The 17,939-nt window shown below is 35.4% G+C and overlaps 1 protein-coding gene across 1 annotated transcript in view; it reads left to right on the top strand.

Moving 5' to 3' along the window:
- The first annotated feature begins 9,339 nt into the window (after positions 1 to 9,339).
- LOC121319022 (sortilin-like) overlaps positions 9,340 to 17,939 on the top strand; it is a 15,236-nt gene continuing 6,636 nt past the window's right edge. Inside the window, exons 1-10 of the mRNA XM_041256251.1 lie at positions 9,340 to 9,662; positions 10,414 to 10,476; positions 12,096 to 12,172; positions 12,591 to 12,693; positions 13,779 to 13,946; positions 15,092 to 15,165; positions 15,764 to 15,810; positions 15,905 to 16,041; positions 16,689 to 16,799; positions 17,311 to 17,344. Coding sequence (XP_041112185.1) covers positions 9,423 to 9,662; positions 10,414 to 10,476; positions 12,096 to 12,172; positions 12,591 to 12,693; positions 13,779 to 13,946; positions 15,092 to 15,165; positions 15,764 to 15,810; positions 15,905 to 16,041; positions 16,689 to 16,799; positions 17,311 to 17,344 — 1,054 coding nt within the window. The 5' untranslated portion in view covers positions 9,340 to 9,422. The remainder of the gene's footprint in view (positions 9,663 to 10,413; positions 10,477 to 12,095; positions 12,173 to 12,590; positions 12,694 to 13,778; positions 13,947 to 15,091; positions 15,166 to 15,763; positions 15,811 to 15,904; positions 16,042 to 16,688; positions 16,800 to 17,310; positions 17,345 to 17,939) is intronic.

Below are 17,939 nucleotides of genomic sequence, written 5' to 3'. Positions count from 1 at the left end.
TACAATTATAACAATTGAACTTTCATCCATATTGAGTTGCCGATATTTCTGTACATGTGATACATTTGACTTGTTATGTGATTGTTTTTATGTGTTAAAAAAATAAAATAAAATAAAATAACTGGTTGTCATGTGTTTTACCCCAAATAGTCAATATTTAAATGCTGTTGGGAGCAGTAAACTCATATTAATACTGTAAGAAAAAGTAGATTCTTTTTTTAAAATCACTTGTCTGTATATTTCACGTTTTTGAAAATATTTAAACAAACAGCAGATATGAGATTTGAACACAAGGTGTCACAAAAACTTTTAACCTATATACATTAACACAGTAAGACAGTGTTTGGCGGTAGCAGTTGTATGAATTACAACATTACCAAAAAAATATACACTACAATCCCGTTGTAACGATGCGATATAACGATTCTGGTTATACAGGCACTTTTTGATACATCATTTATTAAACCGATTATTAAAGAACGTATAAGAATTAATTTTGGATTGACCATCGAGACGAGAGTCACAGTAGTGCTATTCCAGCCTTTATTTATTTATTATTTTATTTATTTATTTATTTATTTATTTATTTTCAAACATGGCTGGACTCTAGTAGTCATTGCAAAGTACCTGCAAAATGCATTCCTTGCAATTCTATTCCCATATACAATCTGAACAAGAATATTCTTTCTGGGCCCCGTTTTAACTCTGCCCATCCATGACTTCATTATCGTATCTTTTTACTGTCCTTGCTGGAAAGAGCGCAAATTGAACGAACACTTCCCATACAATAATAAAACATTATTCTTGTATTATGCAAATGATTTACCGGCACAGTTTCAGTGTTCTCTTGTGTTGATTCTTGAGATAGTGCCTTTGTTATCCCAAGAACACAGGGGAGGGTATAGTTGCTTATTAACTTATTTTATTATGCAGTAATCAATGTCTGCAGAAAAAAGTGTAACCCCTGTAGTGCCAGGAACGCATGACTAATCCCAGTCCAGTGTCTAGTAGTACAGTAATTAATATTTTTTCAACAGTGGTAGATTAAAATAATTCTACTTTTTCACACTGACCTTTACGATTTTTAAAGTTTGTGTTGAGTTCTCCCACTCTGCCACTCCAATAACGAATTTAAATCATGTTCTATCAGAATCCCAATAGTGATATTACTAGGAAGACCTTGGTCCCAGCAAAGTTGCTGCACCTTGTTTTATTTTTATATTTGTATAATTGGGATGTATTTAAAAGGTGGTTAGGATTCTACAGGCTTGGATAATGACAGATGGATTAATGTTGTAGATGTTCTATAGCAACAGCATTCAGAACCACTCGATAACCGACTGACAGATCCAGAGGAATGAAAATCGATGTGTATTCTCTGTTCCAGAGTTCAAGCCAGTTAGGGTGACTTGTAGGGTGATAGGCAAGAAGGGGTAATGTGATGATATCTATCTGATTCCCCCCCACCAACTGAATCACCTCGAAGACACAAGCAAATGCCATCCTGCGTGCCCATGGAGTCCTTAACTCGACTGACAGTCATATAGATTTTGCATACCCATGTATAATTAATTTTTCATGCAGGTGTTGGACATGAATCAAAGGTTACAGTTAGTGTTAACTATTCTTTTTATTATTTACTAATAGTTTAAGCAACCATGACCTGATCAATAGTTATTGTGAGGCTATGACTACTTATGATGCAGTTAACTTTTAACATCATGCTGGATTTTACCAAAGGTATGAACGATTGACTTTATATTGTCAACTTTTACCTCTCACTAAATATCTTGAGATCACTGAATAAATAATCAAAATATTTGAATGAGAAGGCCATCTCACAACCACAGCCATTCCCATTTGTGAGATGGCCTTATCATTAAAATCTTTAGTAGTATTTTAAATAGGAGTCAATTAGTATTTAGAATATGTTATGTATTCAATATCTTGGCATACCTGAATAGGTAGTTGTCCCCTCTTCAAAAATAGGTATAAGATTTTATGAAGAAACATATGCCAAAGTGCAGTGATACTCTGAATGTTATCAATTTACTATGCAGAATAACTGGCTTGATGTGTCACAATATGTTTGAGCAGGCTGTCAACTCAATTAATGATAGCTTTTCACCGTTCAGTTCATTTATGTAATAGTTTTAAAGCTGAAGGACCAAAAGTCAACTTGTTTTCTCATTGTACAATTTAATATGATACATACTAGTTACACACTTGGGAATTTTTTTTTATCACTCAATCAGTCAATATTTATTTTATGTAGCCCCTTTCATAGTGGACCACCATCACAAAGTGCTTTACAAGATAGTGAGGAACAATGCATAATGCATTAAAAACAATGAAATACAGGGCATAATACATTAAATACAACATTTAAAACAATGCAAAACACATTAAATATAGACATAATACATTAAATAAAGGGCTAGGATGTGAATTCTAAACATTGTGGATGCATGTGTCAAGCAGAATCATTCAGATAAGATGGAGTAAAAAACCTGAAATAGCAATTTAGCCAACAGCTAATAACAGATACCAGGCTTAGATAGCATTAAAAGCAAAAGAGAACAAGTGGGTCTTGATAATTGATTTGAAGCAAGCGATTGTGGGAACTGCACACACTAAAGCTGGAGAGAGTTCCAGAGAGTCGGGCCATGAAGCTAAAAGAGCTCTCTCCGAGCGTAGCACTTTTGCTTGGGTATAACCAGTAGGCCTGTCAGAGGACCTCAGCTTGTGTGCAAGAACATAGCAGGTCAGCAGGTTATAACATAACATTACTTAACAATGCAGTTTATTTTTAAGGAAATGAATTATTTTATTGTTAGTGACCTATGGATGACTACAACTGGTTATCCCGTCATCCTTGTTAAACCAGATATAATAATTATAAAGCTTCACAGAAGCTTATCTCCGAAGTTGCATGCTCCTCACTCTTGGACTGCCTTTGACTTTTAGAAAGACATAAGACAGAGCAACAAGTTCTACTTTTGCTATTTAAAAAAGGTACAATACTAGAAAATGCTGTATAGTAGCACCTAGCATATTCTCAATTATTATTTAACAGGTTTGCATGAACTTGACTACAAAGGAGTAGAAGCCACATTAATTATTAAAGGGTTGTGGCAAGTTTTCCCCGCCCCGTTATATGTTGCGTGTTGTGTGTTAATGTTGGTGTATAATAATTGGTACACGGGATATAATATGGGTTATGCGCTCAAGGATTGCACAGCACTTCACATGTAGGTAAAATGTAATAATATGTGAGCATGGGGAATTGCACTTTATTAATTCATGTGCAGTTGTACTTAGACTCCAATTGAATGACTAATTAGCAATTGAGTCTTGGTACAGCTGCATAAAAGCAACATGTTTTCACTCACTCAGGGTTGTGTGTTTGGAGAATGGGTGTGGAGAGTAGAATGTAATGGTTGGCAGTGACATAGCCTGGATTTGAACCTGTGATCTCCAGGCTAGAGGGCACATTCAGCATTCCACATGGAGTGCCTTTACTGGATGTGCCACTTAGGAGCCCCTGGACTACTTTTTTAACTTTTAAATTGCATTCCACTGCCTCCAAGATGGCTTCAGAGGGACCTGCATATACTACTTAAACTACATTCCCCATCATCCTCCTGATCACACATGTAACTGAGATGGATTTACTAGGGAGAAGAAGGATGATGGAAAATGTAGTTTGAGTGGTCAATGCAGATCAATGCGAAGCCATCTTGGAGGTGGTGGAATGCAATTTAAAAGTTTAAAAAAGTAGTCAAAATGTAAAAAAAAAAAAAAATAAATTAACAATACACACATACTTACCTAAGCAGTTGTTGCAACACATGGGAACATCTAACACAATAAAATAGGAAGGTCCTTATATACCCTTTAATCCTACATACTGTATGTCTTATTCAAATAAAGCATTATATACACTTTTATATGCAGGACCTTCTATTTATAGAGACTATTAAAATACCTGAACAACAAAAAAGAAAAGGCTGCTGTTTTAAGATACAGTTTGAGCCAATCTATCCATGCGGCATACGCTCCCATCAGTGTAACAAAATCTCTGGGATTAGGGGGTCGTAAATAATTAAATGAAATTGTTTGGAGAATCTATTTTTTATGAAGCAATCAATAAACCTCTAGAAATATTTGCAGAATGTCTGTTTCTCTCTTGTTTCTTATATATATATATATATATATATATATATATATATATATATATATATATATATATATATATATATATATATATATATATTATATACCCTGGGGTCAACTGTAATGGTGTTCCATGACCATGTGAATTTTGGAATCCTAAATCTACACAATAGGTGTTAGGACAAAAAAAAAATAACTTTTAGCTTATTAGATTAATGCTTTTAATAATTTAGCTACATTTTTATTAACATACAGTAGAAAATATTAAATAATCACACAGCAGTGCTTTGCCAATCTATGTATAATCATGGCAAGATATTTGATGTTAAAGCAATATGATGACTTGGAATGTTTCCATTGGAGAAAATTTAGTTTCTATACAAATATAAAATATATTTATATATATATATATATATATATATATATATATATATATATATATATATATATATATATATATATATATATACACAGTGGCTTGCGAAAGTCTTGACCCTCCTTGGCATTTTTCCTATTTTGTTGCCTTACAACCTGGAATTAAAATGGATTTTTATTTGGATTTCATGTAATGGACATACACAAAATAGTCCAAATTGGTGAAGTGAAATGAAAAAAATAACTTGTTTAAAAAAATTCTAAAAAATAAATAACGGAAAAGTGGTGCGTGCATATGTATTCACCCCCTTTGCTATTAAGCCTCTAAATAAGATCTGGTGCAACCAATTACCTTCAGAAGTCACATAATTAGTTAAATAAAGTCCACCTGTGTGCAATCTAAGTGTCACATGATCTGTCACATGATCTCAGTATATATACACCTGTTCTGAAAGGCCCCAGAGTCTGCAACACCACTAAGCAAGGGGCAGCACCAAGCAAGCGGCACCATGAAGACCAAGGAGCTCTCCAAACAGGTCAGGGACAAAGTTGTGGAGAAGTACAGATCAGGGTTGGGTTATAAAAAAATATCCGAAACTTTGAACATCCCATGGAGCACCATTAAAGCCATTATTAAAAAATGGAAAGAATATGGCACCACAACAAACCTGGCAAGAGAGGGCTGCCCACCAAAACTCACGGACCAGGCAAGGAGGGCATTAATCAGAGAGGCAACAAAGAGACCAAAGATAACCCTGAAGGAGCTGCAAAGCTCCACAGCGGAGATTGGAGTATCTGTCCATAGGACCACTTTAAGCCGTACACTCCACAGAGCTGGGCTTTACGGAAGAGTGGCCAGAAAAAAGCCATTGCTTAAAGAAAAAAATAAGCAAACACGTTTGGTGTTCACCAAAAGGCATGTGGGAGACTCCCCAAACATATGGAAGAAGGTACTCTGGTCAGATGAGACTAAAATTGAGCTTTTTGGCCATCAAGGAAAACGCTATGTCTGGCACAAACCCAACACCTCTCATCACCCCGAGAACACCATCCCCACAGTGAAGCATGGTGGTGGCAGCATCATGCTGTGGGGATGTTTTTCATCGGCAGGGACTGGGAAACTGGTCAGAATTGAAGGAATGATGGATGGCGCTAAATACAGGGAAGTTCTTGAGGGAAACCTGTTTCAGTCTTCCAGAGATTTGAGACTGGGACGGAGGTTCACCTTCCAGCAGGACAATGACCCTAAGCATACTGCTAAAGCAACACTCAAGTGGTTTAAGGGGAAACATTTAAATGTCTTGGAATGGCCTAGTCAAAGCCCAGACCTCAATCCAATTGAGAATCTGTGGTATGACTTAAAGATTGCTGTACACCAGCGGAACCCATCCAACTTGAAGGAGCTGGAGCAGTTTTGCCTTGAAGAATGGGCAAAAATGCCAGTGGCTAGATATGCCAAGCTTATAGATACATACCCCAAGAGACGTGCAGCTGTAATTGCTGCAAAAGGTGGCTCTACAAAGTATTGACTTTGGGGGGGTGAATACTTATGCACGCTCAAGTTTTCTGTTTTTTTGTCTTATTTCTTGTTTGTTTCACAATAAAAAATATTTTGCATCTTCAAAGTGGTAGGCATGTTGTGTAAATCAAATGATACAAACCCCCCAAAAAATCAATTTTAATTCCAGATTGTAAGGCAACAAAATAGGAAAAATGCCAATGGGGGTCAATACTTTCGCAAGCCACTGTGTGTGTGTATATATACATTTTTTTTTACAGTTACATTGTAAAACCTAATCTTTTTGTTACTTCATTGTTATATATTAAATTTAGATAGTCACCTGCAAGACTTGGCTGTGGTTATCTTGTATAAACAATGTGACTTGAACAACTGAGACCTTCTAGAGTAGGCTTCCTGCAGATTTATCAATTATTTGTCTTTTTAGTTTGTACTGTGGAAAGCTACTTCAAATTTTAAATATTTCCTCTGTGGTCACTGAAACCGATAATGCTTTACTATCCTCCATTCTCCATTCTTGAATGAACCTGTTTGCAGAGGGACAATGAAACACATTCTGCGAGAATGGCCTCATGAACAGGGTTAGTAGCAGTAGAAACTTTTTTACACAGAAGATCAGTAAAAAGCTACCTCTGCCGCAATATTTTGTCTTACAGCACTTATAAAATATATATTTGTAAATCTTGAGAAATTTCGACAGGAATAGAAATTGTGAGTTTTTTTATTTTAAATAAATATAGTTTAAAAACATAATTATGTTCTCAGGCTGTCGGATATGGCTGGCCCAGTTAGGCTGGAGGAGCAGTGTTGAGTGCAGAGTCATCTACTTGAACAGGCCTGTCACTCATAATTCCTCTCTACGTGCTTATCACACTGGCTGGGATTTTGACAAATCGCAATAGATTGCCAAGTTTTAGATTTCAAATGTCTTCTGTGACATCATTCAATTTTTGAGGCCTCTTTTTAACCACTTTCAGTTGCCTTGACTGTGTTTCATTATTGCAGAGAACAATCACATCACTACTATAAATTCATAGCCAAAGTTATTGTGGGCGTATTTAATTTCCAATATAACAGATGCGCCTGGTTTAATAGTACAAAGTCGAGGATAACCAGTAAATATTGCATTCACTACCCAAAGATGCCATCTAGTGGATACATTTAGTAGTACATAAACAGTAGTTTTACTAGTTTAATTGGATATGGTTTGTTCCTGCCATCTGCTGTACATTTTATGGATACAACAAAACTTAAGGTATCTTCATTACAGTGTTTAAAATATAATAATAATAATAATAATAATAATAATAATAATAATAATAATAATAATAATAATAATAATAATAATAATAATAATGTTTGTATATCATAAAAGTGTACTCTTTCTCCACCCTTTAAATCACTTTATGATATTTGGGTATATTTTGATGATTACAGTGGCAGCTCTAAATACCTACTCTTTTTGATGTGCTTTATTTATTTATTTATTTATTTACATGACTGCACAACAAGAGCACCAAAATAAAACAAACAAAAAACATCTTTGTGGAGAACCAGGCCAGCTGTATTTAGAACAACCAGTGTTTAGATTATTGAAATATCTGTGCAGTATTTCCTGATATGCATTGTTGTTGAACACTTAAATCAGCGTTTGTTTCACTTTCAGGAATGTACGCTTTATCTTGAAAAATTAGGCAGTTAGACCCGTACCATAGGAGAGATGATACACATGCCGATGTTGTGATAAAAACGATTTCCCCTCTGACTGTAGCACACAGATTCATTCTGAAAGGTTGTTTCTCCTTGTCAGTAGTATAGACTAAATTAATCAGCAAAACTACCAATAATAATAATAATAATAATAATAAATAATAATAATAATAATAACTTATTTTAGAAATTTTTAAACTTGTACCTGACTCTAGAACCTAGACCACTGAAACCAACAGATATATATATATATATATAATATATATATATATATCTATATATATATATATATATAGTATATATATATATATTATGTATATGTCAGTTCCTACAGTATTACAAGTTAGAAATGCTGTGGCGTTTTTAGTAGAAAATATTTTCCCGAAATCTCTACCCCCTAAATCTCCTGTTTGGAACTTTTTTGGATTGGAAAATAATAATCAGATGTAAATCATAAGAATATTAATTAGCTTGAGACAAAACTGTTATTAATAACAATTGCAAACAAAATAAAACAAAACCTATGTAAATAACAAAACATTTAAAACGTTTCTTAAAGTTTTCCACAGGTGAAATCCTAAAGAAATACACAGTTGCAGTAACATGATACCTTATCAAAAAAAAAAAAAAAAATTAAAAAAATCGTTTATTTGCTTTCCCCAAACATGAGTCCTCCCACAGTGCCATTTGTTTCCACAATATCTCGACACACCTGTCATTTGGCAGGTACTAGCTGCTGTAGTGCAGTGGGTGGTGGCTTCAGTAGGCGGGTGGTGGCTGCAGTACTTCAGTGGTGACTGCAGCCAATGCTTCTTCGGAACATGGTCTCGTCGTCACATCTCAGAAACTAAGCAGGGTTGGGCATAGTTTATACATGGATGGGGGGAGGGGTGGCGGCTAAGTGGAAAATCTAGTGTTACAGACAGTGATGCTGATAGGTAGATGGGGGCATCTAGATTAAAGAATGCCATAGTAAGAGAAATTTAACAGAGATCGCGTCTCTATATTTTGAAGAAGAGCAGGAGTGTTCATCCATAGAGATAGCCAAACAATTCTGTCAAAGCTCATAGCTAAGCCCCGCCCCAACTCACCTTCCACCTGAATTTAAGTAAAGCGCCCATGACTCCCATGATAATAACTTCATAATTAAATTATATTAATATACTAATAATATATTCTGTTTTTTGTATCGAAATTCTAAAACCACCTGCCAAAATGTATTAAAACAAGCAACCAAAAAGTAGGGTACTTGTAGCGATTGGCTAATCTATGAATTTATTTTATTTTTGTGTTCATGTTTTTGATTGCTATTTAGAATGTGGAGTTGCCACAAAAAAATATTACTAAGCCCTTTCTGCAGATCACATTTCTAAATTACCCTGTGTTTGCGTTGGTACTGTATACGACCTGCATACACATGTTTAAAAGCATGACACTGAAATGAACAGGTTAAAAAAACAAACAAACAAACAAACAAAAAAACTGTAAAGCAGACTACAATGTGACAGTTAATTTGACTCTGCCCTCCTCCTCCCAAGCAGAAAGTGCGACGCTCGCTGGTTAGTGACAACCACTTGATCGTTGTCACACTACCGCGCAGGTTGGAAAGCTGCTTTTACTTCCTCCTCAGAACAAATGCAAAATGAATTCTAGCTTGTTGATCCTAACTTTTTGCTTAAGGATCGTTGCATGCCTTGCTATAGAATCCACAGGCTCCGTAACAGACAGAACTAGAACATTTGTGAGGCAAGAGGTAAAACGACAATTTAACCCCAGAGTGAAACGAGATGTCGGCTCGACTAGTTCGTCACCAGAGTTTTCACCTTGCGTCTCACCTGTTTCAATACAAGACTTCAATAAATTGAAACAAAACACCCACCAGGTAAGCATCTCGTATTCATTGTTTTAAATATATATTCTGAAGTTTCACAGCGCATATTATGCCTATATGCAGAAAAACTGCTAGAGGAGCCATTTTTGCTTTGTTTTTATACAAAATCCCTACGGCATTAACTGGGAAGGTAATACGAAGATTTAGTACTGAAGTATTTCTGTTTTGTTTTTGTTAAAGATAAATAAGTTCCATTCTTAACTACATCCTCAAAATAATGACCTGTTTTCTAAACGTAATACTATATCATAAATACTTACCTGTGGTAAACAGACCAGCTCCACAGGTGTTTCCAAAGAATAAAATTATGATCATGACAACAACACCTTTTGAAAATACAGTCGTATGAGATCCCCTAGTGCACAGAAAATATTGTAACCGGTAAACTATGGGGGGAAAGAGAACAAGGCAAACCCTAAAATAATTACAGCAAGTGTATTTGGTCTTAAACAAACAGCTTAAGATTGTTACCTATAGATTACAATGGGTGGTAAGGTTGTCCCAAATTATTATTTTAAAACTTCATCAGCGAGTACAGTACATATTGAACATGAGTAAATACTTTTTAAAATTAAGAATAGGACTTCAGTGCGTTGCATTTATTAATAAACTGCTCCAAAAAATATCTAAATCTATTTATGTATGTGTGTACATATATCTGATTACTTGCTATTGTACAAATCCTCCATGTAGATGGTTTGTGTATGCAAGTATATTAATCGAAATTTTTTTTATTTTTCAGCATGCTTTTATTGATGATGATGGGTCCAGTGTTGTGCTGTCCTGGGTTGGTGATGGAACGGGAGTAAGTTCACTTTGTCATATTCCTAAGGGTAAATGAAGCCTAATATAAGCCCTGTAGGTGTTTTGACTGTTTTTTTAATTCTTTGATCAGGGATACGCAGATATTTCAGATATACCAATTAAAAGTGGTTACAGCTAATATAAATTCGATTGCTTCATGCACTGTAAAGATAGATTAGGTACCTGGAAGACAGTTTTTAAATTATGTAGCTCTATTAGAAAAACCTATAAGTATTTTAAACACAAGGTTGCACACACCGATTAAAAAAAGAGTGCTGAGTTCCAGCTGTTTATATATTTTAATAATATTATTTTTCTTATCACCACACACAATCTGAGTGAAAAATAAATTCTTTCATTGGAATCAGCACATTATTATCATACTTGACTTATTTTTCACATGTTTTATTATAGAGAAATGACAACCTATTTTTATTGGCTTTTCAAGATGCAGGCTTGAAGATCAACTTCAGAAAATGTGAGATGAACTGCGGTTGCTGCTGATCCTCAGTTTTTTCTTTTTTTTTGTTTGTCAGCTTTCTGTGGTTTCTTTGTTGGCTTGGAAGCTGGCAGCAGTTCTGTCTTTTTAATACCTCTTTATGTTTTCACAGTGGCAGCAAGGGTGTTGGTTTACAAAGAAAAACCTCATAAGATAGTACGTGTAGAAAATAAACCTTAGACTAAGTGTTTCAGACAGGCAAAAAAATGAAATAATATTGAGTGAAATATATTCATTTGTAGTTTGTATATTTTTACTTAAGGAAAGAGGAACAGGTTTTGTTATCTGATCAGGAGCCTGTGCTGAAGCATTGTGGCCAAACCGTTCTGTTCTTGTGTAAATTTCCTGTTTACTGACAAACTACCCCCCCCTTAGAAAATTGTAGAACTTGTTCAGTTATAGGCATACTTAGTTTTTTCTTCTAAAAGGCATTACTGGTTAAATGGCAGTTTTTGTTTTGGATGAACAAATTCTAGATAAAACAAGAACCTGCATAACCACTCAGGTGAACCTGTTATACCCCACTTCACAGAAAACATTTGAAACATGCAGTATATGGTACCGACGGCTCATATATAATATATATATATATATATATATATATATATATATATATATATATATATATATATATATATATTATACCACATAAAATGAACTGCACCTCTCTGCAGTTCGTTGCTTCTTTAAAAACAGACCCAGGACACAAAGACTTCATTTTTCAGTGCGATTGCGCTATTTTAATAAACACACACAAAATAAACAGAAACAAAAACAAACACAAACAAAAAACACAAACACCTAGTTCCCGCGGATCACTAACTAAACAAAAGAACTGCCCTGACTAACACGGGACAGCTAAGCTGTTTCCCTGTCATAAAACAAAAACGCACTAGAACACACGAAGGGTCTCACACTACCTTTTTTTAATTTATTTTTTACGATTTCACACACTACAACCGGGCTGTTCACACTGCAGCAGCCCTGAGCAGACTGACTGCACACTTTTTAAACCCTGCACCTGGCACTAATTTGCAATACTTACCAGGTGTGGGTGATAATTAAACAATAATACAGTTAAACAATAATACATTAAACATACACTGTCTGCTTGTTTTCAGATCATTCTGGTCTTGACTATCTTCAATGTACCAGTTACTTGGTTTTTTGACCAGGGTTCTTCACGACTATATAGAAGGTGAGAAAGTCAGCATTTTTTTTTTTTTTTTTTTTTGTTATTTTACAAAATCAGGTGACTGAAATATGTAAAGTCCTAACATTGTTACTATAGTTGCCATCGCTTTTTGGTAGTGTACAAAAATACTACATATTTCTTTAAAGAGCATACCCAGGGTTAGGCAACCTTGGCTCGCCTAGTGCATTCCATTGAAGGACAAGCCATGCCTCATGCTATACAGTTTGAAAAGGATCCACAGATTTAGACCACTGATGAGTTTGTACCAAGTAAACTCTTTAGTGGGATGGGGGTGTTTTTTTTTGTTTTTTTTACGCTCAACACCACTGTCTTTGTTTTGGGTATTTAACAGCTCTTAGCGATGATACAAAATGTCATTGCTGACAAGTGCCGGTAGTTCATTGTCAATTTTCCACTGCAGCGAGGACTCTGGGAAAACCTTTGAAGATATCTCCAATGTCATCAAGAACACCTACATACGGAAAGAATTTGGAATCAATGTGGGGCCAAGTAATTCACAAAGGGTAAAAGTCATTGTTGTTGTCCTTCTTCTTCTTCTTCTTCTTCTTCTTCTTCTTCTTCTTCTTCTTCTTCTTCTTCTTCTTCTTCTTCTTCTCTATCTATGTGCATTATTGCATGTTACACTTACATTTCTACATACAATATATCTAAAGAAGTGCATATTCAGTACAGATGAAACTTGGTCTGCACATACTTTAGCACGGATAGAATTGGATTAGTTGCTACGGTGCTGGGTGTACCTCCAATTGATGCATGTAAGTATCCAGTGCCAACAACAGAGGCAGGATACGTTCGACAACAGCGGCTGGTACAGGATAGGTAATTGAGAAAAAATAAAGCTCTTTCTTTACTGCTTTTGCTGTCATATTTATTATTTACATTTGTATTGGCCGTGGAGGCCCAGCTCTCTCATAGCCTGATGACAGACACAGTTCTGCTGAGATTACATGAGAAATCACCAGGGACACTGGTTAGCCAACTTGTTTTTATAGTTCACTGAAATGCTTGTGGTAGAACTGTAGAGAATTGATTACACACACATATAAATGTCACAATTCTCTTTACAACCACAAAAACACACTTCAGTTCTTCTCAGGGGGCTGTCTTAGTGTGTGTGGTGTGGATGTAGTGGTGGGGGTGGGGGGTGGAGGGATTCTCTTGGTATACATCTGTATTTTCATATGCTGGAGTGGACTACATTTTGGGTGAAATTCTGTAAATGCTGACGTTAAGCTTTTATAATACCGAGATTTGTTTCTGTAAAAATCAGTAAAAACTGAGACTAAAGGGCCTTGTACATATTGTAATGAGCCAAACATTGGCCAGTATTTAGCAACGAAAGGAACATTTTCAGAAAGGTAGAACACGAGTTGCAGCTAAAATAGTTTAATTCTTTTCAAACAATATCCCAACGAGTTCTGTGTGATTTTAAGTCAAACTAACAATGTTCTAAGCGTTCATATCTTTAACAATATGGTAACCCTTCACTATGAATTCACCCTGACCAGCGCAAGTCCAATTGAAATCTTTGAATCACCTGTTGTATTGTGGGTATTCACACCCTTGGTGCTGTTCTGTAATCCTGCAGGTAATTCTCACCGCTGATGTAGCATTGACTCGTGAGGAAGGAGGCCGAATATTTACATCGCTTGATTCTGGGAAATCATTTGATTTTGTAGATCTTCCTTTCCATCCTGGCCAGCCAATTGTCTACCACTCTTCAAACCCAGACTATCTGCTTGTCTCCAGCATAGACGTGAGTGGGGAAAATACAGTGAAACGTTAGATTTTACATTTAAGAGCAAGTTGGTAGGGGTAGGAATGATTAGTTATCTTAACTAATATTTACTTCTTGTTGTATAGATTCACTTTGTGTATATATTTTTTCAGTCATTACATTCTAGTGACTTATCAAAACATAACACCCCAATATCCTCTGTATTTCTTACTGATGTATTCTGTACTTGCATCTGTAGAGGCAGAGTGTTGCAGAGGGTGGATGTTGTAATGCATGAAAAATGGGCACATAGTTCTTTTTTTTTAAATTTTGTTTAAAATGTTTTTCCTTTGTACAGGGAATAAAATGACATTCTCATTTAATGTCATCATGCATTTGCGTCTTTCACGCATCCCCATATAAAGACTAGAAGAGAGATTTTGTAACCGTCGCCAAGCATGAAAGGGTTAATATGATGTACAACATTGAAAACAACAAGATTGTAGTAGTTAAGTTAACGCTGATATTTCATACCTATGTCAGTTTGCTCTCTGACGTATATATCGGTAAGGATTAATCTGGACAGATTTGTGTGTAGGAATTGGAGTAGTGTACAGTTATATATACCATACATGATGGCTCATCACTATTTTGTGTTTTGTAGAATGTGCACCTTTCTTTACCTTAACTACAGAATATCAGAAATCTGAGGAAGGTGACAATGTTGGCATATTTAGTAGATTGCTACCTCAGTTACAGGAATATAATTGAACTGGGTGGTCCATTTATCCTACTACAACACTGTAGTTTCACTCCCTGTGCAGCTGACATCAGTCTGATGTGTAGTAAAGGGTGTTTCAGGGGGGTTTCCAAATACCTGTTGCACATGGATTGTATCTACAGTGTCTTAACAGATGGAATGGACTTCACCAGGGTGAAAATAAAGAAGCTGAGAAACTAAGCGATCTGCAGGAGAAAGATAAGGGACTTGCAAGAGGGCTTTTATACTGTTGCTGCTGAGAAGTAAGAGCATGTTTTAAAAAACCAGTTGTCCATTTGAGTGCAGCCAGGTGTTCCTAACTCATTTCATGGCTCAATCATTAACTTCATGGCAAATTGCTTTACAATGTACTACTTGTCCAAGACAAAATATGTACTATCTAAATACTGTTTTTAAATTTTAGAACATTTTGTGGCTATCTGTGGATTTTGGGAAACACTGGACTAAAATACATGAAAATGTGCAGGCTTTTTCTTGGTAAGAAAATATGTAAATAATATTGTTATTCTTCAGCTTAGCGGAAAAGAGTACAATAGTACCCTTTTCAATAAGCCACTGCAAAGGCGCTGTTTTTAGTGAACTAACAAACCTGTAAAACAGAAAATCTAGCTAAATTATATATTTTTTAATTGCAGAAGTTATATTGGCTCATTTTAGTGGGTGCAAGTGGGTTTTGCTGCACATTGTAGCTAATTAGTTGAAGCCATAGTGTTCAAGCGCCACCATAGGCTCTCTGAAAGATTGAAGGTTTCAGGAATCACCACAGACATTTAGGTTTTGTCTGATAACAGTACATTGTAACGGAGAGAGTCCTATTTTAATGCATTAATGCATAAGTTGATGCAGTGTTTGCTCACGTTCAGATAATTACAATAAGGTCAACACAGTTTCTTTTTCTGTTTTTCAATGTTGAGACCTGTTTTTTGCTGGTTCATATTGTAATATTATAAAGTACACTTGGGTTTATTCTTGTTTCTCACAAATTAGGTTTCTTTTTCCGTGTACCTGCATGTACTATAAGTGTTGTATAATCTGAGTCAAAACTTGGTGTTAAGATCTTATTTTATTTTTGCAGGGGGCAGGGAATCACATTTTTTTTCAGCACACATCCCAATAATACACGTAAGTGGCACATTTTCCACATGCTTCTTCAAGGGACATACCTTAATAAAGGATCCATGACATGGTTCATATGTATTTACTCTTTCCTCTGCAGTGGATGCTGATCAAAGGGGAGAGTTGCTCTTGAAAAGAACAGAAGACTTGGGAAGAACATTTAGTACTGTGTCCAGCAACATGTTCTCATTTGGATACATTGGGCGCTTTCTCTTTACGTCAGTTGTGAAAAAACAGGTAGGCAACTCTAAGTAAAGTAGCAAAAGTAATATAATAGAAAATTGAGTATATTATAAATTGAGTAACATTGTCAGCTGAATCTGGAATTTATTAAACAAATTATATATGTGTAAAAAGTCTGACATGTATAAAAATACATTGTTTTAATTATTTTTTTTTACCTATGGTTTATCCTTTCAGCATTGTGTTTTCAGCTGTTATAGGTGTTTACATGTTTTACAAGTTGGTCTATTTAATACAGTGATACCTGCATCTTTGTTTCACACTAAATATGTTGTTAACCAAGAAGAGGCTCCCTGCAACAGTGCATGTAACTCACTTTAAAGATATCATTCAGTGATCCTGTCAGAAAGAATCTATAAACAATAAGAAATATGATCCCTTCATCACCCAATCACTGAGTATTATTATTGACTGATGAAGAGTTCCTGGTCATCATCATCTGGTACGGTCAGGAACATTGTAGCGTACCATTAATGGACAGGCCTTTACAGGCCCAATGCCTGCAGGAGTAATATTACCAATACCAATATTTTTGGAAAAGTGAGCCAAGGTGTCCAAAGGAGCAACTTCATGCAAACAGTGTTTTAATATGTGTGTGATGCCATGTATGTAAAGTTTTTTTCTGTTTTTTTTTTTTTAAGGGTGAACCCAGAGCTTTATATGTTTCTTCAGACCAGGGAGACACCTTCAATCAAGCACAGTTACCCTTGGCTACAATAGAACAGGTATCATTTTGTACACTCCCAAAAATGGTTTCTTAGTGTAACCTTAAGTTTCTGCTTAAGTTTTGTCTTTCTATTTCCCTTTCTCCTTCTGTGCATCAACAAAAGCTGAACTTAACAGCCAAGTGTTTTACACACTGACCAAAACCATCACATGTCAAAGGAACTGTGAATAATCTGCAGTACTTAACAATAGAAGTGCTTTTTTTGAACAACAAAGAATAACATGATTGTGTTCAGTGGCAATTTTTTGAAATCCCAATCCAGGCAGCAAATTAGTATGTCAATATGCACCGCTGTACCATGTAATTCTGTTTAAAATAGAAAACACAACAGCAGTTTTCTTTCTCAGGATGTTGTTTACTTTACATGAGTTTGCAATTGTTGGGTGTCAGCACATAAAATAAAATGATACACTTTGGGATAAAGATTTGTCTTGAAATATCTAAAAATAATATTTCTATTTTCAGTATTTTATTTTGATCAAGCAAACCTTTTCTATTCATAGTCCCATGATTGAGTAATTGTGGATGCTAATCAGTTGGTTAATTTGCATAAGCCCAACTGCCAGACAGGTTAGCATAAGGTTACAGGTGCTTAATACTGCTGTACAAAAAAAGTTGTTTTTATGGACTGAGATTAAATTGGAATCCATGACTCCTAACTGCTTCCAGCCATGTTTCGTTACTCCCGATCATTCCACAGTGCACACTTTCTATTGGCCCTGAACTAATTTGTTTACCAAAACAGCTGTGCAAATTGGAATGACTTGCATTTTGTTTTTGCTTTCTATGCTGGTGTTTATTTCCCACATGCAGTGGTGCACAAATGCATCAACCCAATCATCAGCTGTTTAACCCTTTCAGGACCAAGCATTTTTCAGTTGGATGCTCCCCCAGGACCAGGCGTTTTTATTGGCTGTAGTTGACTCTCTTCCTATAAAAATTCACAAAAAATCTATTTTTTTACAGTAACACCTTGGAAATGGTGTCCTTTTTTTTTCAGAACACTCTGGGGAACATTTTAAAGTACTTCAGAAACCATGTAAACTTTTCGCTTTTTTTTTTCTCCAACACAATAATTCGTTTTTTGTTTGATAATTTTTTAATTTTATGTATAAAATGAAAACTTATTATTCTATGACCTGAGGGGCCTTACTATACTTCCTGA

Source organism: Polyodon spathula, chromosome 7 (assembly GCF_017654505.1).
Source record: "Polyodon spathula isolate WHYD16114869_AA chromosome 7, ASM1765450v1, whole genome shotgun sequence".
Lineage (NCBI taxonomy): Eukaryota > Metazoa > Chordata > Actinopteri > Acipenseriformes > Polyodontidae > Polyodon > Polyodon spathula.
Note: the sequence above shows the minus strand (reverse complement) of the source record. Positions and strands in the feature narration are given on the sequence as shown.